Source organism: Calidris pugnax, unplaced genomic scaffold (genome assembly GCF_001431845.1).
Source record: "Calidris pugnax isolate Ruff unplaced genomic scaffold, ASM143184v1 scaffold135, whole genome shotgun sequence".
NCBI lineage: Eukaryota > Metazoa > Chordata > Aves > Charadriiformes > Scolopacidae > Calidris > Calidris pugnax.
In genome coordinates, this window is record NW_015090961.1 from 2,853,848 (window position 1) to 2,880,154 (window position 26,307).

At 48.0% G+C, this 26,307-nt stretch overlaps 1 protein-coding gene across 1 annotated transcript in view; it reads left to right on the forward strand.

Moving 5' to 3' along the window:
* Positions 1-26,307, forward strand: part of PAPPA (pregnancy-associated plasma protein A, pappalysin 1) — a 194,612-nt gene that overhangs the window by 87,428 nt on the left and 80,877 nt on the right. The window contains exons 8-10 of the mRNA XM_014952304.1: positions 10,683-10,811; positions 12,410-12,501; positions 26,007-26,203. Of these exons, the coding sequence (XP_014807790.1) occupies positions 10,683-10,811; positions 12,410-12,501; positions 26,007-26,203 (418 nt within the window). The remainder of the gene's footprint in view (positions 1-10,682; positions 10,812-12,409; positions 12,502-26,006; positions 26,204-26,307) is intronic.

Consider the following 26,307-nt stretch of genomic DNA (forward strand, 5'->3'; position numbering starts at 1 on the left):
GACATGGTAGAGGCCGGCAGCGCCGCTGCTCTCGGGGGTTGTCCATCCCCTCCTGGCTGATGGGCCTTGACACCTGGAAGCCACGTCCTGATGGCTTTCCTTCTTTCTTGCTTTCTTCCTTCAAGGTGCCAGGTTGTCTTTGCGAAAGAATAAAACCTGCTTCCTGACCCCACACACAGAACCGGTAGAGCAATTTTTTTTTTCCCTTTACCAACCCTCTGCCAAATTGCCTTCACCCTGCCCCGGAGAAGAGAAAGAACAATTTGCGGGTCCGTGCCCATACAGTAGGCAGCTTTTCTGCTAAGCCTGTGCGAAGCTGCCATTTGGTGCCAGCTGTAGTGATAGATGTGTGATTCTTCGCTGTTGCGGTTTCTTATGTAAGGCTGTAACTATAGCTGGCACTCCACACAATCCGTAGCTCCTGTTCTGGCTCGGCCGCACATGATGCAAGAAAAAGGTAGTAGGGGCAGGTTTGTATCTTTATGGGCTTGTGATCCCGAGGCAGGGCAGCCCAGAGGAATTTTTTCAGCTTTAGTGTAACTTGGAAGGGTGGGATTGCTCTGATCGAACCCATCTCTCTCAAAGAAATGACTGGAGAGCATGGGGAGAGCCAGGAAAGAGGGACTGGCCCTTTGGGGGAATGACACTGTGTTTTGGGATCAGCTCTGCCCCAGCCAGGGGCTCCCCAGGGACCACGCTGGATTCACATCCCCAATGCACCTCTTGGGCGATGCACAGAGAGATCAGACCCAGAGACTACAACGTAGCCATGTGTGAGTGTCCCTGAAAAAGTGAGCTTTAACTGCTGCCCTATTATTAACCAAATAGATACTATTAGAAATTGATATATTTAATCACTCCCAGCCAGCGTGGAATTTGAACTCGCGACCTAGGAGTTGTAGCAGAGTTTTCAGCTGCAGGATTTAAAAAAAATAAAAAAAAAATGAAGGTCAAACGGGACTTTTCCTGCTGGGCAAAATAATTTATTGCAGGTGAAACAGTCTAAGATATGTGGTAAATTAGGCTGTGCATTATCTCATGGATAATAATTTCTCTCTGATGTTTGCCTTCTTGTGTGCATCTTTATTTTGGGCTCTAAATAAGATAAGAAGCACCAGAAATCTCCCAGGAATAACAAATGCATTTTCTTTGCTTGATTGAGGAAAGAAATATTGGACAGACATGTGTTATGCAACAATTTAAAAATAACCCTCTTGTAAAACTTGGAGTGAGCCTCAAATACCGCAGAAGAAGCAGAAATGTGTTACCTACCTTTTTATCAGCAGTGTGAGCCAGTACAGCTTTTTTCGGCTACTTTTACTGAACCTATTGACCTGATCATTTCCTGGGCATTTTATTTTAATATACTTTCCTCGGAAATAAATTCCAAGTCTCTGATAAAAATTGGAGCTGTGCTCAAACAGGCAGGTCTTTGAAAGCAACCCTGCAGTAGCCCTGAAATCCCTGTGCTGTCCTCAGGACCTCGTTGGATGCAACGAGAGACAAGACAGAAGCTTTTTAGGTGTAGCATCTCATGGCACCCGTCCATTGTGGGATGGCTTCATCCAGACTTGGTCATCCTGGCCGGGATCTTCTTAAATATACACTGACATGGGGCATCTCTGTGCTGATGCCCCAATTCCAGCATTTTCCTGGAGCTTTTTTTTTGTGATGGGAAGGGCAAGGTGGAAATAAAGCTCGTTCTTCGCTGCAAATTGGACCCCAGAGAGGGCGCCTGGAATTGGACACCCCCAATTATCAGCCACTACTAAAAATACTGGCCCTGAGAGCTCAGTGCAGTAAAACCAGATCATTTATTCACAGTGGTACAGATTTTTTTAAAATGTAAGACCAGTTGCAGATGTAATGACAATAGAGGAAATTAGCTCATGATGGGATTTTAGAAGGAGGCTAGTGGAAATATGTTCAGTAATGTTCAGTTATTAAACCATTAAAGATCCCACTGGAGACCAGCTAGTAGGATTTCTCATAATCTGAAGTGGCTTAAGGCAAAACACAGAGCCCCTAAGGAGGGAAATGACAAAATGTTCCTTTGGAATAGTCACCTCATCTCCTCGCCCATGGCGCTGTGCTGGGCTCTGCGGCGTGCGTGACAGCACATACGTGTCTCAGCCCCAAAATGCACAACATCCATGGGGGCTCCCTCCCTCCCTCCCTCCTCCCGTGCCACAGCCCCCGCGCCCTCACCCTCCGGAGCGGGGTTTGGGCGAGGAGGGATGGATGGATGTTGGAGGTGAAACCAGAGAAAACTGCAAACATCTGTGTTCGCTTGGGGCCCGATCTAAGCCCTACTGCAAATGCACATAATAACTTCCACTGGCTTCAGGAGCCTTTGGATCAGGCACCGCGAGCGGCTGCTCCCATGGCTCTGTTTACCATTTTGGTGGGATTACATGGAAACGGGAGGGTATTAAGTTCTGAAAATTTAGTTTTGGCTCCGGCCTGTTGAAAGGAAATCCTAGAGGTCACGTCTGGATTCAGAGAAGCTGAAGAACGTTATTCTGCCAAGTTGATGACCCTAAATTGGGAAGAGCCTTCTGCCCGCAGGGAGAGCCAAGCCTGGCAAAGAGGGTACCAGCCGAAATGCTCCCAGCCCCAGCGATGAATAGTCACCACGGGAAAGCTGGGAGATGGTTGGTGGTGTCCCAGATCCCATGCAGGGTTTGTGTCAGGCATTTCTCCTGCGGTGTCATCCAAACCAGCACTGGAGCCTGCGTGGATGGTGCCACTGATGGTCCTGCATGGAGAAGCCCCAGCACAACCAGGATGTCGTTAGTGGTGTGAGTAATCAATCGGGCAGTGCTCATCCAGAGGCACGATGCAACAGGCAAAGGTTTGCCGGTGACGATGATGGCCTTTGGAGCAATTAACCTGTCCTAACCTGCCTGCTGGTTGTGTTACTAACCCTGCCTGGCTGGTGCACCAGAGCACTGTCCTCAGGTGGTGGATACTGGCACCGTTCCCTTGAAATCAACAGAGAAATTCTGGCTTCCACCGGTCGGGAATGGGCCTTTCTGCATTTCATGTCCCAGATCACAACGTAACAGCCTTCCCTCCTGTGGTGGCCACATCTGAGCTTCATGTTGAGGAGCGCCCCGTCTCAGCCTGGGGTCTGATGGCAGCGGTGGAGAAGCAAACACGACAGATTTTTCCCCTCCTTCCCTGCTCCTAATAGCAACCAGGTGCTCCCACACTTAACCTGTGAGCTGCCGTGAAATTGCCTGTCTAGGACAAACACCCATGTGAGGCCCTGGGCCTCCAGGATTTACTTTATCCCAGGATTTGTAACCCAACCTCATTTAGATCCTCCATTTATACCATCCAACTTAAAAATTCATATTTTTTCTTGTTGTCGTTGTTTCAACATGAAAGCAGAAAACTGTGCCTTGACATTTAATTTTTTTTCTCTTTTGAGAAAAACCAAGAAATATCTTTAAGGCCTTGGCTGCAAACTTTGTTTTATATTAAACGTGCTACTGTGTTTTAAATTGGTACCAGGGCAAATACTTGGACGATTATATCAAAGGCTGCTGGAGTTAATCAGTTGCATGTATATCTATATGGTTGCCACTTAAAAAACTTATGGTTCTTGCACGAAGGACAGAAGAAAGCAGTCTGTGTAAAGAAGAAATGTTCAAAACCAAACATGTTTAAGGTCCTAAACAGGGGCTGGGTTTCAGAGCAGAGGTGCTACAGCCAGACATGTCATCCTGTGCCAGGGCATCTCATCCAGGGAGGGAGCTGGTCGGAGCAGCAAATGCAGGTGTTTGCAGCTCGGGGGAACACATAAGCAGTTGCAGTGATTTAAACCTGCAGTGTTTTGCTGAAGCCTCTAAAGTTACTTGAGATTTACACCAGCGTAAGCGAGAGCAGAGCTGGAGACTGCCTGCCTGTTTTGATTTTGTGGTGATTATGAGAGTTGGTGGTGACTTTGGTTCATAGAAATATTTCATGGAGCAAAGGATATTTCCTTTTTCCTAATAGATTGGATTCCTCAGCCTTTGACTTTCATCTCAAATATGCGGGGCCTCTGTGGTATTACAGAATCACAGAATGATAAGGGTTGGAAGAGACCTCTGGAGATCATCTAGTCCAACCCCTGGCCAGAGTATTGCATGAATGAGTAAGGTGGTTGGTTTAGGTGTTGGTAGAAATACCTTCCTGATACAGTCAGAAGCAAAAGTTGAGTGTGGGCATTGCCTTGGTGCCACTGCTTTGAATGGTGACACTTGGGGCTTCAGAGAGCAAAGCCACCTCATGGTACAAACGGCACCCCACCAAGTGTTCAGCTGAGATGGTCTGCTGATGGTATTTCTTCCTCAGAAATACCCAGTTTGGGTTTAAGCTGGGTTTGGGAGCAGAAATCCACCGTAGAGTCCCCACTCTCCCATCCAACCCATGAGTGTTCTTTAATACTTCAACTACCCTGTTTTAATTTGCTTGTAAGCAAATAAATAATAAAAAAGCTGGATGGCACAGAGCAAATCCACCGACCCTGCTGGGACTTATCTCATCATGGGCAGGGAGAAAAACCTCTCCAAGGCCACTTCCTCGGCATTTGTGTCTTCTGAGTCAGCTCGGTGGCTGGGAGAGAGGCCGGAGACTTGTTTTGAGGCCTTTGCACCTGCCATGTGGCTGGGCTTATCCAAACAGCCAGAGATCGACCCGCAGCTGAAAAAACAGCCCGTCGCAAGAGCTCGGGATTTTTGACGTCCTTGTTTTGTTTACAGCATCCCGTCCCTCCCCTCTCCCGACTGCAGAGCCGGGCAGGAATTCTCTTCATTATCTTCTGCCGTGCTTCTCATGCCATTTTTATTAAAAGAACGAAAGGCAAGGCGAGGGGGAGCGCGTGCAAGAGAGGAGATGAAAGAAGAAAACAGTCATATTTGTACAGTCAATGGCAATGCAGGAAAAAGGATGGTGGGAGTTGGGGAGCAGGTCTATTTGGGTTGTCCTAAAGTGACCTCATCCCTGAGTTACTCTTTATCAATTGCTTTTGGAGCACCTGAGGATGGGGGAGCCTGCAGACACCCCGGTGGCATTGCTGAGAGGTAAAACCCAACGCAGTTCAATGACAGGCTGAGAGAGTTGGGGGTGTTCAGCCTGGAGAAGAGAAGGCACTGAGGAGCCCTTAGAGCCCCTTCCAGTCCCTAAAGGGGCTCCAGGAGAGCTGGGGAGGGACTTTTGATCAGGGATGGGAGTGATAGGACAAAGGGGAACGGTTTTAAACTGAAAGAGGGGAGATCTCGGGGAAAAAATTCTTTGCTGTGAGGGTGGTGAGAGCCTGGCCCAGGTTGCCTAGAGAAGCTGTGGCTGCCCCATCCCTGGAGGGGTTCAAGGCCAGGTTGGAGGGGGCTTGGAGCAACCTGGTCTGGTGGGAGGTGTCCCTGCCCAGGGAAGGGGGGTGGAACAGGATGATCTTTATGGTCCCTTCTAACCTAAACCATTCTATGACCCACTCTCTAAGCAGCAATTATGGGTTCCTCAATCTAGAAGCATTGAGCCCAGGTTCAGTGCCCGGCACTGGGAGGGTCTAAACACATCTAACATGCAGTGCTTCACTGAGTTAGTGGACATTTGGGGTATTTCAGGACCTCCATAAGTGATGTTGGGTGTTCTGGTGGCTGTGAGCAGCGTGTGAGGATGGACTGGAGAGCTCCAGGCTGCAGAGGATGGGACAGGAGATGGTGTAGACCTTCGGCTCTTCCGTGTGTGGTTGTATCAACTACACCTCAAGCAGCTGATCCAAAATGTTGCAACAAGTGAAGATGTGGGGTCGCTGCTATTTGATGCCAGCAGATTTCCTTTTTTGCCCATCAAGGCTTCCTTGCTGGTGAAGAGGAGCAGAGGTGACAGCATTAGAGAGAAATAGGGACATTGCTGGTAGACCAGGGCTCGTTCTGGGCTGCGGGGAGCTTACCAGGGAATGTTGTCTTTTGGCTCAAGAGCTTGGTGTCTTTTTAAGGTCAAAGAAAGATGGGTCCTTCATGAGGCCACTTGAGGTGTGGGATTTGCCTGCTTCGCATGACATTGCCAGTGACAGCCATAATTTAATTGGGGATGCCTAAGACTCTATCACCTTGTCCTTAAATAACAGGAACGCTGTCTGCTTTCATTGCTTTCCGGCCGTTTGTGTTTTCATAGGGCAGAAGACGGGATCAGCCTTAAGGATATTTTCAATTTTGTTGGAAACAAGTCTTTGCTGTATAAAAACCCTCCCTGCTGTTATTTGTAGCAGGAAAAACATATATGCCATTGTAGTAGAGAGAGAGATTTGCTTTCCCTCGATGTTTTCACTGCATCTTGTATTGTAGAGAGAGATATTTGCTTTCCCTCGATGTTTTCACTGCATCTAGAGTGGGTGTCCTCAGCCGCTGAAGCCCTACTGTGGGCACAGCACAGAAGTGGTTGGGGCAGCCTCAGCTCTGCTGGCACTCGAGGGCATGCACGTTGCTTCTGTAAATTCAATGATCCTTTAAACCCACCTTGGTCTGAGTAGAAAACAACTTCCCAGAGGTATAATTTTTCCCGTAAGTTTTACCAGGAACACCCAAACTGAAAGCAGAGGTCCCTTGGCCTGGGGGACGCAGAGCAAGATTAACTCAACTGCCCGGCCTCCCCAGGAAAAACAGGAAAAGAATTCAGAGGGTTTTATATTTCTGACCCTGGATCCGTCACTCGCCACAGCAGACAGGAAAGTTGCCCTCATGGTATTTCACACGGCACGTCCTAATTCCCCCTCTAAGCAGAGGGCTTGAGTCATTGCTTTTTAATAAGACTGCCTCCCCACGGGCGGAAGCTGCAGCGATCAATGCGGCTTACTCAGTTCTCGAAAAGGTCATTAAAAGACCATAGATATAAATTTAAAGGAGTGTTTGTTCACATCCTTAATGTTAAAGATGTTCTTCTGTCTCACTTCCTTAAGTAGCGTCATAGGAAGCCGGCGTGTGCCCGACCTGCCTGACAGCAGAGTGGAAAGAGCACATTATTGCTGTTAGTGTGCCATCAGCTCCCAGGGAAGGCAGGAGAGAAAATAAATGGTCAAAAAGCTCACTTTTATCACCACTTGGAGCAGAGCTTCTCTTGCTGACATCTCCAGATACAGTCTGTAATATCGACCTTGGAGCCCTATAACTATATCGGAGAGAATGAATTCTTTTTTCATTTATTTTCCCCTCTTGCTTCCTGCATTCCTTCCTCCCTCACTCTGGCACTGGATTACTGCCCGAAGTATTGCCCGTATCATCCCTTTAGCAGCTATATATTTCCAAAATGTGGGTACTGTGAAGGAATGCCAAAGCTCTCAGTTGCTGCCGATATGATATATTTAACAGTTCAGGAGGACAGAAGTATCTCAAGTTCCAGTTGTTGAGCTTTGTGAAACCCCACATCCAGGCATAGGCTGCAATCAGGTTTTTGCCTCTAGTTGGACCAGGCCAGGGTGAGCTGAAAGCTCCATGGCTTGAGTTTTGAGTTTCTCAGGTGGCTTTGTGGTGCTCCAGCCGAGGCACATCTGATTGCTTGATGCTGGAGGGTACCTCTGGAGGACATGGGCTCCTGTTTCTGATCTCCTGTGGGCATGGCTGGTTGTTGGTGCTGCCCTGGGGGTGACACCCTGGGACTTCTCTGCCATCCCTGGCATGGGGAAGGTTGTGAAGCTCCAGGTCCCTCTCGACTGGGCTGTCTCAAGGTGGACTGGGATGAGGATGGGGAGGATTGGCCCTGCGGCTGCGATGTGGGACTGGAGAGCTGCCCCCTGGTTCCTGCCATTGCTTTATAGGGACCATGCGTCTCTCGATATTTGTCTTCCTTTTCTCTGTATTTTAACCTAAGATGAGGATATGACGTTCATATCTCATGGGGTATTGTGAGCATAAATAACTTAAAAGCTGTTTTGTACCCAGGCTGTGTAGAAGTGAGGGATGCAGGGCTGTGCAAATACCTAAACGGATGTGTAAGAAGTCAGGTATTTTGCTCATACTCTATTTTAGAGAAGAAATGACCTTTTTTTTTTCCCCGTCACTAAACTATAAGGGCATATCACCTCTCCGAGAGCTTTCCATTTTTGAGGCTGCAGTTGGTGGTCTCTCCTCGCTGGTGCTCGGCAAGTGACAGGATTAGACCCAAGCCCAGTGCCACGACACCAGCCATCACCCTCCGACGGCCGCAGGGTCTCTCCCCAACCCCAGCTTTGCCTTCACAGTCCGTACAGTTAAATATGCCAGAGTTCTCCCCACCTAATAACTTTCAGTTCCAGTTTTCTGTCTTCTTCACCCACATACACATTCATCTCCAGTCACCTAATAATTCATAAACACCATATTCTCTCCCGTGCTTAATTTAGTACTATGTCTTCTTCCATTATGTTCTGCCAACTTCCCGCCCTGTACATAAACAAATGTGAACTTTTCCTGTTTTCCCATTGCTTACATGTACACACAAGCACACACAAACACTCCCACACATGAAAACACGCTCCCCGAGACACACTTTCTGCTCTTGGCCGAATCCCTGCCCATCACCTGTGGCTCTTGGTGGAAAGTGCAGAAAAAAAAGCCAAATCTGAGAAGCGCTATTTTGCACTCGCGCTTGTGATCTCAGCGCATCAGGAAGCGGCGTGGATTTATTTATTTTGTAGCTGTTAGAGCTGCCCAAACTGTTCATTTGTTAACAGTCTTTTCTAAGAATTGAACCTTTTTTGTGGTTAGCAGATCCCCAGTGACAAAATCCACATTTCTGCAAGTATACTTGTTAATCTTAAATATTTTACGAATGGTTTTGAGAAAGAACTTGAGAAATAACTGCTCTTTAATAATCAAAGCTTGCCTCTGCTTTGATTTCATCAGTATATATCAGAAGCTTCCTGTCTTGATAAGTGGATTTATCCGGGAGTGAAATCTAGAGGAAACCATCAGTGTATGTTTGGCCACTTAAGTTACTTCCTATAATTTTATTATTTTTTTTTAAACAGTTGTTTTAAACAGGTCCCAAGGGCAGAAGTTTGAAATTTTTCACTTTGATTGTATAAACACTCTTACCAGTATCTGGGTTGGTATCTCCCCAATCTGTAGGTGGATTAAGATGTCGTTTGTGGTATGTGAGCTCTCGGGGTTGGCTCTCGGGAGCTTTAGGCTGTTGCCAACAGGGCTGAGGTGCAGAGCAATGAGAAAGCCAGTTGCGTTGGTGTTTTTTGAGTTTCACTCCCCCATCAGGGGTGATAACCAGGGATGAAGTCCCAGTGCTGGTCCCGGGCAATTCTCTCAATGGCAGTTATTTTGCAGGCACATTATCCACTAGAAACAGCTTTGTTGTAAAATATAACACTTGATGTTGGAGTTTAAGTCGTGCTTGTTAATTTAATGAACGTTGTAAGGAGATGCTTATTTCATCACAAAGATGAAGATTTCAGTAACTCCAGTCCATGGGTATCTCCTCCAGTGGCTTTGTTGCTCCGTGGAGCAGACAGATCACCTCGTAGCACACACCTCATTAATACATCCTTTTTGACCAAGTTCCTGTGACAAAAAGCCATGTATATTACGGGCAGTAATTGGGGCAATAAGCGCAGTCAGTAGAGGAGCGGCGGGGGTTAGGAAGGAGCTGGGTTGCGTTAGGGGCTCTGCAATTAGCCTGATTGATGACTTTGAGCAAATCATTTTGCCTTCGCCACTCCGTGGCTTTACAAATCGGCACAATGAGGATAATGGTAATGAGCTTCTTTGTGGAACGTTTTGAGTTCTGATAATGTAAAAGACATTGTAAAAAAGCTAAACATTTATATTAGGGTTATATGATTTCTGTACTGCGTATAAAAAATTATTCCTCATTTACAGATGCACGTGATTTAGGTAATTATGGCTTTGCATAAATATGTAATAGTTTGCTAATTCTTTCTGTGAGTGTTGCAATGCTAATACCCTGATCCAGTGCTGTGGAGTGGATCCTAATTTTTGTGCTCTCCTGGAGAGGAAGAAACCTTCTTTTTAACCCTACTGGTTTAATACCCATATGCAAAGTGGGTAACTCATTTATCTATCACTGAAACATCCCCAGTCCAATTCTCTCTTAAATCAATAGGCAAATTCCCACTGGCTCCAGCTGAGGGTGGGTTGAGCTTAGGAAGTAATTGGTGTTTACAGAGTATTTTAAGTTCCTTAAATGAACTGTGGCACGAACATGCAGGTGACGCTGTCCCAGTGTGCAGGGATGGGAGCAGGAGTGTCCCAGGGTAAGGCCAGTGAAGTGCAGGCTGGTTTCCCAAATACTGCCGGGCTGTTGACTCTTGGTGATGCTCTTACCCTTCCCCACCACACGTGGTGAGGGCTGATCTGCTGCCCTGGTGCCGTCTCTCGGGTGGGTATGGGTGTAAGCAGCAACACACCCAACTGCATGATTTTTAGCAGCCAATAGTCAAGAGTTGCACCCATTCCAGAGCTGTGCATCAGTCAAGCATGGACGTAGGAAAGCGCTGACTGTGCTCACAAGAAAAAGACACCCAACCAAAAATTAATCCCATCCAAACGAGGCGGGAATATTCCGAGGACCTGACTGAATTCAAACTTGCTTTTTTGGCAGCCAGCCCCCATTTCAGTACCTCCTCCCCTGCCCTTTGCTACTGCCTTTGGTGTACCAATGGCTTAATATTTCCTCTTGTCCCGCAGGGAACTGAGCGACAGCACCACGTACACGTACCAGGTCATCGTTGTCTCCGGGGCGGAGGAGAGCGAGCCTTCCCCCGCGCTGCGCTACGTCTCTGGGAGTGGATACTGCGGAGACGGGATTATCCAAAAGTAAGTCTGGAGCAGAGCAAACAGATAAATCTGAGCACATCTCCTCAGCCAGAATCTGAGACTTAGAAAGGAATTGATGACCTCTGATGTCTCCTCGGTTTAGGCCGGCTCTCATCTGTAGCTAATGACTCATGTGCTTGATGATTACCAGGATGATGACATTTAATTGGAACTTAGGCCCTGCTATCCTGGCACCAGTAGATACAGACAGAGATACAGATAATGGAGTCCAGACAGCGGGATCGATATGAAAGCCCGCTATACGCTGTTTATGCTGTTTGTTCGTGTATCCATATCTTTACTCATGTATATGACATTTCCTATATGGAGCTAAAGTAAGTGCTGGAAAAATTCACGCAGCCTTTGATGCTGTCCTCACACATGAGGTCCTCGCACATGGCCCTGCCACATGGTGGGCCAGGTTCCTGGTCCAACCTCGTATTTGCCTGACCACCGGAGCTGGGATGCATTTGGAGGTGATAGATTTGGCCTCTGAGGAGGAGTGCTGGGAAATGCATGTTCTCAATCAGCTCCTCCTTCTCACCAGCTGCCAATCCCCAGACCACTGAGAATGTAAAACAGTCATTCACAACTGTGTTAGGGTTTATTCTTTTCCTATGTAGGCCCTTAAGGCCACCTGCTTCCAAGCTTCCTGGCATTAGATAATTTAATTATTTAAACGATGGAAGTAACAACAAGCAAGTGCTTAATCCAGCCAGTTTTATTTTCTTGAAATAAAGATGATGAGGAATCACATAGTACAGCTCTGTCAGATGCGATACCTGGCAGCAAGTGTTTGCAGGATGAGGCCCAACAGGCAGGGAAATCAAAGAGAACAACCAAAAGACATCTGAATCCAGGGCAGTCTTGGAGAGGGAGGTGGAGAAAGACAGATTAATTTTGCTTTCCATAACTTTTCTCCTACTGTTATGTTTGCACATTCCTAAAGCATCACTTGTGGCTTTGCAGCGAGCGTCGAACAATAGCTGAGCTGCCTCAGGAGCGAGCAGGAACCAGGCTGTGTCACAGCTTGGTTGATTGTGGCCCCACTTGCAGCTGTGGCAGCCCCTTTCTCAGCTGGTTCGTGCTCTTCTCCCCACACGCTGCTGCAACCCGTGGGTCTGGTGCAAGGCAGGACCCCCACCCCACATCACCTTCTCCCTGTGGACCGTTCTCCTCCCAGTGCTGGCACCTGGAAGAGCCCAGCACCAGGCTTTATGCCTTGTTATTCCCATGCTGGGGTCACAGCCTGGCCCTTCCAGATTTAATACAAAGAGTTTCAGAGATTCCTGTTCTCTTTTTCCCCACCTGCTGAGCTGCAGCCACACCAGCTATGAAGGAAGTTGCTCATATCCTCATCAGAGAACAGCAAGTGGTATCCACATGTGCAGGAGAGGAATGGCCAGGCAAGCTTGTGAACCAGGAATGATGAAAGTCAGGGCTGGAGGAGAAAGGGAGAGGTATTTTAAAGATCGGCACACAAAGCTGCTGTGCTGGATTTCGGGGCCGTGGGGTTCTGCAGAGGGGTTTGCAGCAATCATTGGGACGGTGCCGTTTGCCATCTGACTCCTTTTTGCATGTGTGTGCCCTGCCCACAGAGACCTGGGGGAAGAATGTGATGATATGAATAAGATCAACGGCGATGGCTGCTCCCTCTTCTGCCTGCAGGAGTTATCCTTTAATTGCATCGGTAAGTCCGGCTCAGAGCCCTTCTGCTCACGGTGGGCAACAACCCTACGCAGAGCGTGCAGGCAAAAAATCCACAGTATTTTCAGCATTTTCAGCTGAAGAGTTGTCATGGAAGAGAGAAAAAAAGGTGGAATTTGTAGGTTTGAAAGGCGAACATATCTTCCCAGCTTCTGGTCATTTGGATGGGAAATTGGTTCTGCTGGCTTTGAAACAGGCTAGGACTTAAGGCTAAGTCAGCCATTGTGGGACTGATCCAAAGCCCATTGAAGTCAGTGGGTGGTTTTCCACTGGCTTCAATAGGCTTTAGATCTGGCTACGTGAGAAGACATGAACTGATTTTTTTTCTGGTAAACAGGAGGAGGAGTGAAAGGGGAAGGGACTGAGACCAGAAGCAAGTCCAGCTGAGGTCACACCTCCTTTGAGTTGCAAATCAATATCTGAGGATCAAAGGTCTAGCTAATCCCCTTTTTCAGAGGTGAAAACTACTTAATCAGATTTCATTTGCAAGCCTGGTTTGCTCTGATTAGCAAAACCTGTAAGCACAATGGCCGGAAGATGCTGGAGCTATCGGGGATAGCAGGGCTGCAGTTGTGAGCTTTACATATTTATTAAACTCTCTAGGAATGCTGGGGGCAGAGAAGGGAAACGGGGACCAGTTTATGCTGCACCTTCTGTGGGGTAGCCCTTGTGGGGTTGCAGTTCCCAACCAGGGCTCAGCGAGGTCTGGGGAAGGGTGGAACACACAGAGCTGCTGAAACCCAAGTTAATGTTTATAAAGGGTCAGCTTTTTCCCAAAGGATGATATGAGATTCCTTATCTGGACTGACCAAGCAAATACTCCGTCCCATCTAGTGGTCCCATGTCTTCAGCTCAGTCCAGCGTCAGTCCTGAGCAGATCATTTAATGTTGGCAGGGCTGAAAGTTGCTCTTTTTGGCAAGCGGCCGGTTGTCTCTTGTGCCTGGAGCAACGTAGAAAGGACCTCACAGGCACCACGTTTCCCCGGGGTGGTAAGCTGAGGACTGCCTGTCTCCTCCTAAGGGCTACGTTTTTACTTCAGCATCCACGCTATGGCACTTGAGGCCTGATTTGGTGATGTACTTATTTACATATTTACATATGGAAATTGCCGTATTGAAACCTGAGAGTGTTTATGGTCAAGGCTAATTGTGACTATTGGTGGTCCTGAAGTTACGTTTGTGTTCCAAGTTACTTGCTGCCTTAGAGCCTCAAGCACTGAAAGATATTAGTCATAATATTTTGAAAGTGATATAAACACTCATGCAAATGTTTTAGGTTCTCCAAAAGTCAGGCGTAATGCGAGGCTGGTCCCAGCAAGGCTTTGGGTTGGAGCTGTGTGTGTTTGCATCTGGATCACCCTGCTCAGCAGCAGGTCGGAGCTCCTTGGTCCAGGTCTGGACTTTGGCCACTTCCCAGTGTTCAGTTAGGAGATGTCCCAGATCCTCCCCTGTCTACACCGGTTCTTAAGGAAACAGGGTTGTGTGGGCTGGGCAGGAACTGCATCATGAGCCAAATAAGTCCATGGACATGACTGAGAGGGGGTGTCCTAAGCCTTGGACCACACAGTGTCCTGCCAGGTGAGTGTAGGAGCCCATGTCACGCTGGAAACATCTTCATCTCCGGTGTCAGCAGCAGGGCTGGTTAAGCGTGGAAAAAGCCTGGCTGACAGCAATATGATTAGAAAATGAAGCAACTAAAACATACACACAGCTCTTTCTACACATTACAGAGGAAGTGATTTTTCAGATTTGCTTGTGTTGAAAAGGCAAGGGGAATTCCAGAGGTAAGAAGTTTGTTTGTTTGTCACGGGCTTTGGGAGTTGATGGTTTTGCGCAGGTCCTGGATTACAAAGCGAGTAAAATCAAATTAGTCGTTCACGGGGATTCACTTAGAGGAATCAAATTAACTGAACGAGTGGAAAGCTGCATGGACCCAGACCTTGGAAATGTTTTGTTGCGTGACTTGACAGTTGTGGTGGTGCTAATGTGGTGGTGCTGTGGCGGTGAACGGCCTCGGTGTGTGTTCGGGGTCTGCGAGGGTGGATCCATGGCTCTCGCTTTGGGGCAAACACTGTCTTCACCAAGTCCCTGGGAAAGGTTCGGAGAAGGTAATTCCTGCAAAACAAGCCCTGTTGGCTTTTATGGGTGCTGGACCACCAAGAATTAGGAGATTAAGAGCTAGAGAGAAACTGCTGGTGATCTTTCAGACAAATGAAAGACGCAGACTTGTATTCTGGTTTAATACATCAAGCATCACAATCCCACTAGAAAACATAAAGATGTTGGGGAAGCAAGTGTACACATTACACAAGGAATAATAATTAAAAAGAGCAGAAATTCAGCATTCTCCATAATCTAATAATATCAGACCGGATCCTCTGCCTTTACCCCAAGAAAAGTCTTCTTTGAGACTGGTGGGGTGTTTTCTTGGAAAATGCGGAATGCTTGGGTCCCTCTTTGAGGAGCAAAGAAAAATAAGTGTAATTTATTTCCATGTTTACAAGGCTAACACATGTTATAATCCTGTAGGACAACAAGTAATTATTTCAGACAGTGTTATTTTTGCAGTGATGTTCTTGTTGTATTATGTAGCTCTTTAGAGCCCCGGGAATCACTCCCCTTCAGCAAAGAATTCAGCGAGCCTCAAAGACATGTTCAGAGGCTTTGCTGAATTGGGGGCCTCAGGGTTTGATCTTGCAAATGCTTCCTTCCAGGCATGTTTCTGAACTACCACAAGGCATTCTTGAGACTTCAGCAAATCTAACCACAACAGTGAACGCAATGCTTGTCACAAATTGTCTGCAGGATTGGGTCCCACATGGCTGAAAAGAATCGCTCAACGTTTTGTTTGGGGAGGCAGGGCTGAAGGAGGGGTCGTCGGGGGGGTTCCGTAGCAGGAGGTTCGATAGCAAAACCTTGGGCTTCTTCCTTCCAAAGAAGAGACCGCGCGAGTCACCTCGCTTGGTAGAACAGAAATACAACAGAGCCTGCAAACACCATCAAGCTTTACATTTAGAGCCATGAATCACAGAATAATTTAGGTTGCAAGGAGTCTCTGGAGGTCTCTGGGCCGAGGAGGGCCAACTTCAAAGTGAGATCTAGCTTCAAATTTGGAGCACGTTGCTCAGGGCCGTGTCCAGCTGTGTTCTGGCTATCTCCAAGGATGGAGGCAGCCCGTTTACAGGTGTCCCTGGGCCTCTCCTGCTCCCTTTGCCTTTTAGGATCATGAGCTTTATGGGGGTTTTTTAATTGGTCCAACTTCCCTTGGAATAAATGGCACAAGGCTCTCAAGACACTTTGCGTTAGTGCCTGTAATAAAATTAGACCCTGATTATTTTTTTTTTTTCCCTGGGTTTTGGTTTCCCTCCTCCTTTCCTCTCTAATCAGATAACAGTGGATCAATCTGCTCTGCCACGGGAGGAGGGGCGCGGGGGATGGAAGGAGGGAATCAGGGAGGAAAACTGTGTGGTCTCACTGTCAGGCTGTCCTGGCCTTCGCCAAACACAAAGCCGAGGAACAGCAAACAGATAAGATTAATAGCGTTTTCTTCCTGCAACATGCCGGAGAGCGACAGTGAGATTAATTAATTAATTAATGAAGGCATCTGGCGGGGCTCCTTTTTTTAAGTTCTGCGGTACTCTCACCCTTCCCCATCCTGAAATTTATCATCCCCACTGGTTTTTTGTCTTTCCCCCCCCACAAACCTTGGCGGAGCAGATTTTGCATATTTTATCTCCTCCGCGCAGGGTTTGGTCCCAGGGGGGAAAGTTCCACTTTGCCTTTGGGTTTGTAGGAGAGGAGCGAATCAAAGCGGCATCCGCCGTGACTGATGCTCCCCTCTCCTACCTCTTGGCTGCTTCTCTTTCACCTTGCTCTTGATTACTCCCAAGATAACTGATTTTTTTTTGGCGATTACTGGGGATCTCGGCCAAGTTCGAGCTGATGTGTCCTGGGTAAACCAGGCCCCGGTCAGAAGAGTTATGATTTGTGGTTGTGGGAACCCAGAGCTTTCTAGGACACCGATGAGAAATGGGTGTCTAACAAGCAGCTGAGCACCTTGTCCTTGGGCTGCGCTCTCCCACACACCGACCTCGTCCACAGGCATGGAGATATATGTGTGGGCACCGAAAAAGAGCCCTGCTTTCATTTGCATTCCTTTTGTTGAGCGCGATGTGCATTATGCATTGATTTCGCTCGCCGGCGCTGAAGAAAGCGAAGGATATAATAAAAAAGATGCAGAGATCAATAAAAAAAAGAAGGGCGGGGGGAGAGGAGGTGATATGAAAAGAGATGAGGGAAGCCTGATAGACACATCGAAACGCAGCTGGGAAGTAGCTGCAGAACTTCTATCTGCCCTGAAGTTTGGCTGGTAATTTATGGGGGTTTCAGTCGCGTCTTATTGGTGGTGTTATTGCTGAGCTTTATCTCTGTGGCTTTTAAGGGGATGTGTGGGCACCGAAAAAGAGCCCTGCTTTCATTTGCATTCCTTTTGTTGAGCGCGATGTGCATTATGCATTGATTTCGCTCGCCGGCGCTGAAGAAAGCGAAGGATATAATAAAAAAGATGCAGAGATCAATAAAAAAAAGAAGGGCGGGGGGAGAGGAGGTGATATGAAAAGAGATGAGGGAAGCCTGATAGACACATCGAAACGCAGCTGGGAAGTAGCTGCAGAACTTCTATCTGCCCTGAAGTTTGGCTGGTAATTTATGGGGGTTTCAGTCGCGTCTTATTGGTGGTGTTATTGCTGAGCTTTATCTCCGTGGCTTTTAAGGGGCTCTGTCTTAAAGCCTTTTCACAGCAACGTGGGGCAGTGCTTCCCCCCATCCCACGTGCAAGTGGCCCCACCGAGGAGCGTGCGTGGTTCGGGTTGGACACACGTCTCCGTGGTTTGTTGGACCAGGACCTCGGGGAGGTAAAACACAAAGAAAAGGCACAGAGGAGAGGGAAAGAGAAAATAAATATATCCCCCTCTTGAATTTACCACCGGTTTCTGGCACGCTCGAAGCATTAGGGGTTGTTCAGGGAGAAGTATGATTTTAATTTGACAATGATCCTTAAACACCTTTGCTTTCGCTCCTGCTTGGCCTCAAATGTTTTTTTTTTGCTACCTTACAAATCTGGATCTGTCCTTCTCCTCCGGAGAGGCCTCTCCCTCCAGCTGTGAGCCTTACCTTTGTGGGAGCTCTATCCTTTACCTCTCCCATTATCCATAAATTAAGCATAGCACTTTCCCCTAATCTTATTGTTTGGCGGGCTGCATTGCATTCAGGGAAATGATTAATATTCATGAGCTTGCTATCTCTGTTTGGTGCATAATCCTCTAGGGAAATTGCAGTGTTAAATGAGTGACACAAACCTAATTTTATATGTCTTTTCTTTTCCTTTCTTTCTCTTTTCCTTTTTTTTTTGTTGTTTTTTTTCCCCCCCTTTCTGACAGAGAAGTAATGTGCTTAAAATAAATTGATGGATGACCATCCATATTCATCGTGGGCATGCTTTGAGAGCGCGTCCCCCTCCCATCCTCTCCCCCCTCTTTCCCTTCCCCAGACCCCTGCCCAGGAACACAGCTTTGGCTGCTGGAGCCGTGGTGGCCCCACACAGCAGCGAAGGGCGATTTCGCCGCCTTTCACCAACATTAAATAGGCCTTGGCTGACCCCACCGAGGGCTTTCAGCAGAACAACAGCATGGGAGAACCCCAGCCACCTTGCAAGAGAAGCTCAGCATCTCACGGGGCATCAATAAGGCCAGAGGAGCTTGGGAAAGAGGATGGCTGTGGATAAAAAGGCTGAGGTTCTCCTAGCAGAATTCCATAGCAAATAGCAAGGAGTTTACTGACCGGGGCTATTGGGATGATGTTTGTGTGAGTCCTTCAGCTTAAGGCAAATACTTTGAAGCTGACTGTTTCCCGCAGCTCATGGGAGTGTGGCTACATGTTCTAAAATGTCTGAGCGCTCATTTGGCAAGTTAATAATCACAGCATCGTCGTAAAGTCTCTTAAAGTGATTTTCAGACTGTCATCATTAATCGTGCAATCTTAGCAGGGCCAGCTGAGCCACAGCGCAGAGAGCAGGCATCTCAGGCAGCAAAATACAAAGGACAGATGCTTTTTTGTGGGGGAGAATGTGGGCTGGAGTGGTATTTGCCTGCATTTTTCCCTAGGCCAGTGACTCCAGCCCAGCTCAATCCAGCTTTGGTTTTTAGGACACAGCTACAATGAGAGCCCAGCAGAAGAATTACTTCTCTGCTTGTTGCATCCCTCACGCATTACTGTCCGTGGCTCAGAGAGATCTTCCACGGCTGGTCACACTTCCCTCCTTAGAGCATCCTCTGTGACTCAACAGCCACTTGCTGTGCTTCGAGGGTGATGCTGGGCACAAGACCTTCCTCTGCAATAACAACCAACCACACGCACAAACAAGGAGGTTTTTTTTTTCCTTGGTGAATGGCATCAGTGGGTTTTTTCTCTCAGGCTCCTTCCCAGCCTCCCAACACGTGGGCCAGGTCTCAAGAAGGTCCATGCTGGCCGTGGGCACCCTTCTCATGGTTGTAGAAGTTGCTGCCTTGTGTGGCAGAAGCCTTGAGAGTTTTCAGTCAAACAGTCTGCAATTTTAGCTTCTAAACCTGGGTAAGTCTGAGGGAATATTGGAATAGCCTCAGCGCCGCTTTTCTGATTTATCCAACCACCCAGGGAAGGAAACAAGATTAGGTGGGAAAAGGGCACGTGTCATAGTGCCTTTATAACATGCCTGCTTGCCCAGGACTGGGGAGAGGCCACGTTGGCTCGCGTTGGCTGGCCGCAGAGCAGCTAAGGTCTTCCTACCACTGCCAGGGATGGAAAATACCCTTTCTCTTAAGTGACAAAAGCTCGTGTTCTTGGAGGTGAAATATCAAATTTCAATGCCGGGCTCGGGGAGGGAGCTGTAATTGTATCTGTCTGCAGCACGCAGATCAATTGCATAATTATTGTGCTCCGACCGCTATATCATAGCCATGAGCCGAGTCACGCCAGACAAAGAACCAGCCCAGGAATGTTATTTCCACGAAGCAGCTGAATTACCAGGGAGCCGCGCTCCGCAAACGCATTATGCCAGCCCGCTCGGGTCAGGGGATGCTCAGACACGATTGTCATATTCTCGGGGAAAAAAAAAAAGCCTCCTGCGAGGCCCCTGGATGTTCCGCAGCCGATTGCAACACCGGCGTTGCCTGCCTTTCCAAGGTGTCTGCTTTATTTCATTGAAGGAAAACGTCAGAGTTTATTGATACGCAACTTTTTTTTTTTTCGGAAAAGGTCTGCCCGAGCTCTGCGTAACGGTTTTCCTCTTTTCAGCTCCGAATATCCAGGAAGGAAAATATCTCTCGAATATTTTACTGTAGCAGGAAATATCTCTGTCTCTGGCTTCTTCAATCTGAAAGAAGAGATTAGCAGATATCCTGGAAGCAGGCCATGATATTCGCTCTCTTCCCACTGAAGCCAAAGGTGAAACACCCGTAGAAATAAAGGGAGCAGGTTCTGGGATGGCTCAGCCGCCGGGTTCGTGTGATCTGCAGTGGAATGATTTCTCCTTTTGTGATAGAAACCTCTGGACACGGTTCTTCTCATCTGTGAACGCAGAGAGCGGTGCTGGAGATGCCGATTGAGTGACGCGCTGGTAAAATCAGGTTTCTGCAGAAGTTGCTGACTTTGGTGAGCCTGTGATTTGGCCCTTGCTGTGTCTGAAAAGGCCTGAATGCCTCTGGACAGACCTTCCAGAGGTTAAAATCCAAAGTTCACCCTGTTCCAAGAATTTGTTACTCTGAGACAATGCTTCTGCATTTTTGTCCCCCCTTTTTTTCTTCTTTTTTTTTTTTTTTCTTCTCTCGGACAAATAGTTATGTGGCATGAGGCTTGTTATAGTTGGAAGCATCCCTAAGTAAACAGCTGAGCTTAAAAATACTCCTTTTTTTTTTTGTCTGGCCTTTTAAAAAAATAGTAGTTGTTGCACAAAAGAAGACTATGCTGATGCCAGTCACTGGGTTCTAGCTGAAAACAGGAAGCTGCCCCAAGTGTCTGTCCCCAGCTCTTTGACCATGGGCTCAGACATTAAAAGCCTCGTTGGAGGATGTGCCCTCTGCTATGAATTGGATCTCTTTATCTCCTTTTTTTTTTTTCTTAATGAGGTGGAAGGCTGCCTATCACAGATAAGTGCATATCCTGCATGTCTGCTTCCTGATCTCCACCAGACTTCATTCGTTTCGCTGGTGACTTTCTGACCTGGCTTTGAGCAGGTGACTGGGATGGGGAGTTACCTGCTCATCCAGGGGTGCTCCCCAGGGGCCCCCGAAACCCTCTGCCTTACTTTGTGCATCCTTTCATTTCTGAACCCCAGAGGAGGGGCTTGTATTTCAAGACAAAAAGCTGCCTTTTGCAAACGTGCTTGGACAGCTTAAGAAGAAGGAGAAATGGAGTTTGCTTCATCTGCTGGTGCAACACACAAGAGCCCCAGAATCATTCTGGAGCTTGAAGCCCAACTGCAATAGTGAGCAGACCAGGTCTTGCCAATCTGTTTCCCCAACAAATCCCCCTTCTCCGGGCTGACGGCTGCCACGGAGCATTCAGGGATTCCCAGATGTCACAAATCATCGCTGAGCCAGAGACTGCCTTTTTCCAAAGCGAGGGCAAGAGAGGGGCTTTGGTTTGGCCCCAACATTTTTGTGCCTTCAGTAAGAACGTTGTCACGGAAAAGGAGCTCGGGCTGCCCGACCGAATACATGTTGCACGAGTTCAGCTCAGGATCCTTCAGCATCTGTTGTCAATCCCCCAGAGACTCTGTCTCCTGCTGCCAGTTGCTACGCCTGCAGACATTTTACTGTTCTAGATTTAAGCTGGATTTCCAGGCAACAGCTTTTTAATTTTTTGAAGACATTTTTCCTTGAGGACAGATATCAGATTTCCTTCATGTTCCCTTCTTTCCTATCTCCTTCAAATCAGTTTCAACTTTGAAGTTGAGAAGTCCACGGTGTTGATGAATGTAGTCCGTGATGCGGGTCATACGTGACCAATACATCACTGTGACCTTCACCAGTCTTGGGAGCTTATAGACCTCTGTGGAGACAACAATTAGCTCGTATTACCAAGGCCCTGGATGCATTTCATGTCACAGTAGTTGAGAAGAGAGTGGAAAAGGCATTTTGCAGCAATATGGAAATGAAGATGTTAGCTACTGCTTCTTAGAAATATACCTCTCCTGACACTGCCCTCCCCGGCTTTGAGCCTGGAGGGCTCTATGGATTTAACTGAGCTGTGTTCACACCACTGTGGAAGGGGAAGAAGCCTCCTAGGTTTTATTGTGTGAGGGCAATCGTAGGAAGAAACAATCTGGTCGTTCTTCACTTTGCTCATGGAAATGTAAAGCCTCATGTGTAACCAACCGAGCATCCACGACCACAGTGAGAATCAGGAGTCAGAGCTGGTGCTCCATACCTGAGGAGGGGACTCCTTATCAGGGAAGGTAGTGATAGGACGAGGGGTAATGGCTTTAAATTGAAAGAGGGGAGATTTAAATTGGATACTAGAAAGAATTTCTTTACTGTGAGGCTGATGAGACCCTGGCCCAGGTTGCCCAGAGCAGCTGTGGCTGCCCCATCCCTGGAGGGGTTCAAGACCAGGCTGGAGGGGGCTTGGAGCAACCTGGTCTGGTGGGAGGTGTCCCTGCCCAGGGCAGGGGGTTGGATCTTGATCTTTAAGGTACCTTCCAACTCTAACCATTCTGTGATTCTAAGGAAGAGCCTCTGCTTCTTCTTGGTGCCCCACCACATTAGGCTGTTGTAGGTTGATGCCCTTGTCATTCCCCTCACCGGTGCCTGGGAAGGATTCAAAAAAGTCTCCCTTTTTGCCATCACTCAGAAGGAGGATGCTCATGGGCAAGAAAGGTCTTCCCCTCTTCTCACCAGGGCTCCCCTCAAAGCATGGCATTGCACGCTTCAGGATGGCGTGTCAGTAGTAGGACTTGCAGCTCCTCCTTAAAAGATAACTAGGTTTGTAAAGCCACTTTCCCCATCATTTTTCAAAGCACACCAAAGCGAGTGGGTACCAAACCAGGGTGTCCTCCAGCCAGCGAGCCCGCGCTGCCATGGAGGGCAGGGTGCTGTCACCCTCCCGGAGCGGCACGGCCGAGGGCCTCCTGACAGTGCAGTTCAGTAAGACTTTGTTAATCATGTAGGCAGTCTCCATTTAATTCAGACATCTCAGTCTCTCCATTCGGTTCCTCCCTCGGGTTTTGCAGACTCCGAGCAGACAGATTTATTGGGGTCTTAAGCATAATCAGGAACAAATTAGCCTCTGTTCGGCTCACACACTGGCCTGGATCACAGCGAGTCACAGGCTGCCTTCCCATCCATGTGAGTATGAATTAAGTCATCGGATTGGAGTAGGTCTTGAGTATTCTTTTATCCCAAACACATGATCTTATCAGGAGCCCATTACGTTTATCATCGCATTAGGAGGGAACGTTTGGAGCCAGCGCAGGAGTATGTTGCTGGATAAATGTTGTGTTTTCTTCAGTGCCGGTCACGAAAATAAGTCAGCGCTTGGGGAAGGCTGGGGGAACACTGGCCAAACACACGCGCCTAAAATCAGGCTGTGAGTTCCTGGGTGTGTGTTGGCACCGGGATGGGGGGGAGCTGTGCCAGGGGTGTGTGTAAAGAGAGCGTTGGTGTGTTGGTGTGTCAGTGTTTCCATCAGTGGGGGTGTGCAGCGGGATGCAGCTGGGTACCGGTGTTTCACTGTACGTGCACATCTGCCTGTGTGTGTGTTTGGAGACTGAAGGTTGGGTCTTTTTAATATGGTAGGTCTTTTCCCTTTCTTTTTTTTTTTTTTCCCCTTTTCCCAGAAATAAGCTTCTTTTCATAAAATGACAAGGAAACCCTTTTCCCCAAAATACCTATTTTCATATATTTGGGAGTTGTTTTTGAGGATTTTTTGATTGCTGACCACAGTCTTTCCAGAGCTGAATATTTCTCAGAGATTTCTCCTGGGACTCTCACTCAAACTGGGACGTAGTGCTCCGAGGTGGGTGAGGAGCTTTACTTCATCCCGCTGTTCTTGGGCACAGCAGAGAGTTTGCCTGCCCTTTGATACATCCCTGTAGAGCAGAACGAGGGGTGCAGGAGGGTAAGGTGGGGGAACAAAGAGCTCGTCTCCATGGCTATCACAGTTATGTGCTGGCTCTGCCCCTTCCTTGAGGTGGCAAGACATGGAGCGTGTCTGTCCCAGGATGTCATCTCCCAGGGATGGAGCGTGTCTCTCCCAGGATGTCATCTCCCAGGGATGGAGCGTGTCTCTCCCAGGAGCTGGGAGCTCCCATCTCCATGCTGGTGGAGCACTGTGCCACCAATGATAGCCCCACAGAGAAACAAGGTGCGTTACAGGGGTATCCAAACTGGGGTTCTGGGGGCTCCTACGGTTCATGAGCAGTTGAAGCACACGCTCCATTCCCAGCTGGGTCACTATCAGATGAGGAGCAGCAGGGCCTTGCTGGCAACGTGGCTGTTGGGCAATCGGGCCGTGGGAGGCCGCTGGGGCCAGCACTGCTGGGTTGCCTTAGGGCCCATCTGCACATCCACCCCAGTAATGGGACACCCCGGCTGGGAGCTCCCATCTCCACGCTGGTGGAGCACTGTGCCACCAATGATAGCCCCACAGAGAAACAAGGTGCGTTACAGGGGTATCCAAACTGGGGTTCTGGGGGCTCCTACGGTTCATGAGCAGTTGAAGCACACGTTCCATTCCCAGCTGGGTCACTATCAGATGAGGAGCAGCAGGGCCTTGCTGGCAACGTGGCTGTTGGGCAATCGGGCCGTGGGAGGCCGCTGGGGCCAGCACTGCTGGGTTGCCTTAGGGCCCATCTGCACATCCACCCCAGTAATGGGACACCCCGGGGGAGCCATTGTCATCTTCTGCCTGTGAAGCACTCTCCCGAGCGCTCCTCCTCCCAGCTCTTCGAGGTGTGTGGTATATGTTTGGTGGCTCCCAGCCAGATGAAGATTTTAAGATGTGACATGGAGGGTCAAGAAGTTTGGCCACCCCGGGAATATTCGCTGGGCTCGTACAGCTGAATGGCTTCCAGATTCATGCTGGTTCCTTCTTCCCTGCTCAGAGCACGGGCCCAGCAAACACACAGTTCCCCACACTCACCCACGTACACAAGTTGGCTGCAGAGGTCGTGATAAAATGAAACCATAATGACCTTCTTCCCTGATAGACTTCTCCATTCTTTCAAGCTCACACTCTCTTAAGGACCTGGAATTTTGCACGGGGGATTGGGAGGAAGGGAGTGGAAAAGGAGTGAAAGTCATTAAATAATTGAATTGCAATAAACTGATTTTTTTTCTGGCTCATGATGGTATTTCACTGTGTAAACTAGGAGGAAAAATAAACAGGGGATTTAGTAGTTTGGAAGTAGCTCAAAATTGAGCAGCCGTTGGATTTTCTGACACCTAGCTTGAGATAGTCCAATGCTACCGACAGGACTCTCCTCGGGGATCGTTTCCATCAGTCCAGCGAGCAGCTCTGGCTAATTTCCTACCGTTTTTTCAGCAGGCTTATTTGCCAGACAAAAATACAACAGGCTGTCAGAACTGGATACCTCTGGGGACTGGCAATGATAATACAATACAAAATAGGATACCAACAGGTCAAAGGTTTCCATTTCACGGAGTACTCTAATGACTGAAAGTCATTATTGCTATGCAGTCTGTTTGAAAAGAGTAGATGGATCTCAGTTCAGTTTTTAATGGGCCAGTGTTACAGAAACAACCTCAAAAATTTGGCATCTTTGTTGGCAGTCTCATTAGAGAAGCCACAGAATAAATGGACAAGGATAATAAAGTCTCCTGCTGCTTTTGATCCTTTCAGGTCAAGTCTGAGTCATGTTGGTGGAGGCGCTGTGTGTATGTGGGAAGCTCACCCTCGCGCTGTGTGTACTCTATCTCCTCTTTGGGTAAACAGAGCTGTTTGGCCCTTTGGTCACTACAACTGTGAACTTGGCAGTTGCCGCCATCCCGAAATTCACAGTTGCTGGTGTCGTTGTTGTTGTTTTGCAGATATCTTTTAAAAACAAAAAGGGAAACATTGTAGACCAGACCCTCTGTTGGCGTTTTTCCGACCAAGTTGGTGGAATTATGCCAACACCCACATCATCTCTCTGTGTGTTTTCTAGCTCTGCTTTCTTCTGTTTCCATCCTTTTACACAGAGGTAGATTAAAATAGGCAGAAAATCTCTTACATAAGGAAATATCTGGGGGGAGATGCCCAATACAAAAGTTGACTATTGTTGCTTGGCTTTCTTAAAATCACCTTGTTGTTGCCTAGGAGTGACCAACGCTGTCACTTCCCAGTGACCTAGTCCAGCAGATACACAACCACTGCTGCTGTCAGGTCCTGGCAACTAGATTGCAGACATGTGTAGCCAGTCCTTTGTGATTTGTCTTCTCTTCTTTCTCCTGGCAGATGAACCCAGCAGGTGCTATTTCCACGATGGTGATGGAGTCTGTGAGGAATTTGAGCAAATGACCAGCATCAAAGACTGTGGCGTTTACACTCCCAAAGGCTTCCTCGATCAGTGGGCTTCCAACGTCTCTGTTTCACATCACAGTGACCAGCAGTGTCCAGGATGGGTGGTCATTGGTCAGCCAGCAGCTACCCAGGTAAGGAGAACGTTCTGCCTTTCCTCTCTTGGAAAGCAAAGCCCAGGAGGAGCAACGTTCATGGATGTAGTGAGATGGTCAGCATTCATACATGATGTTACCCT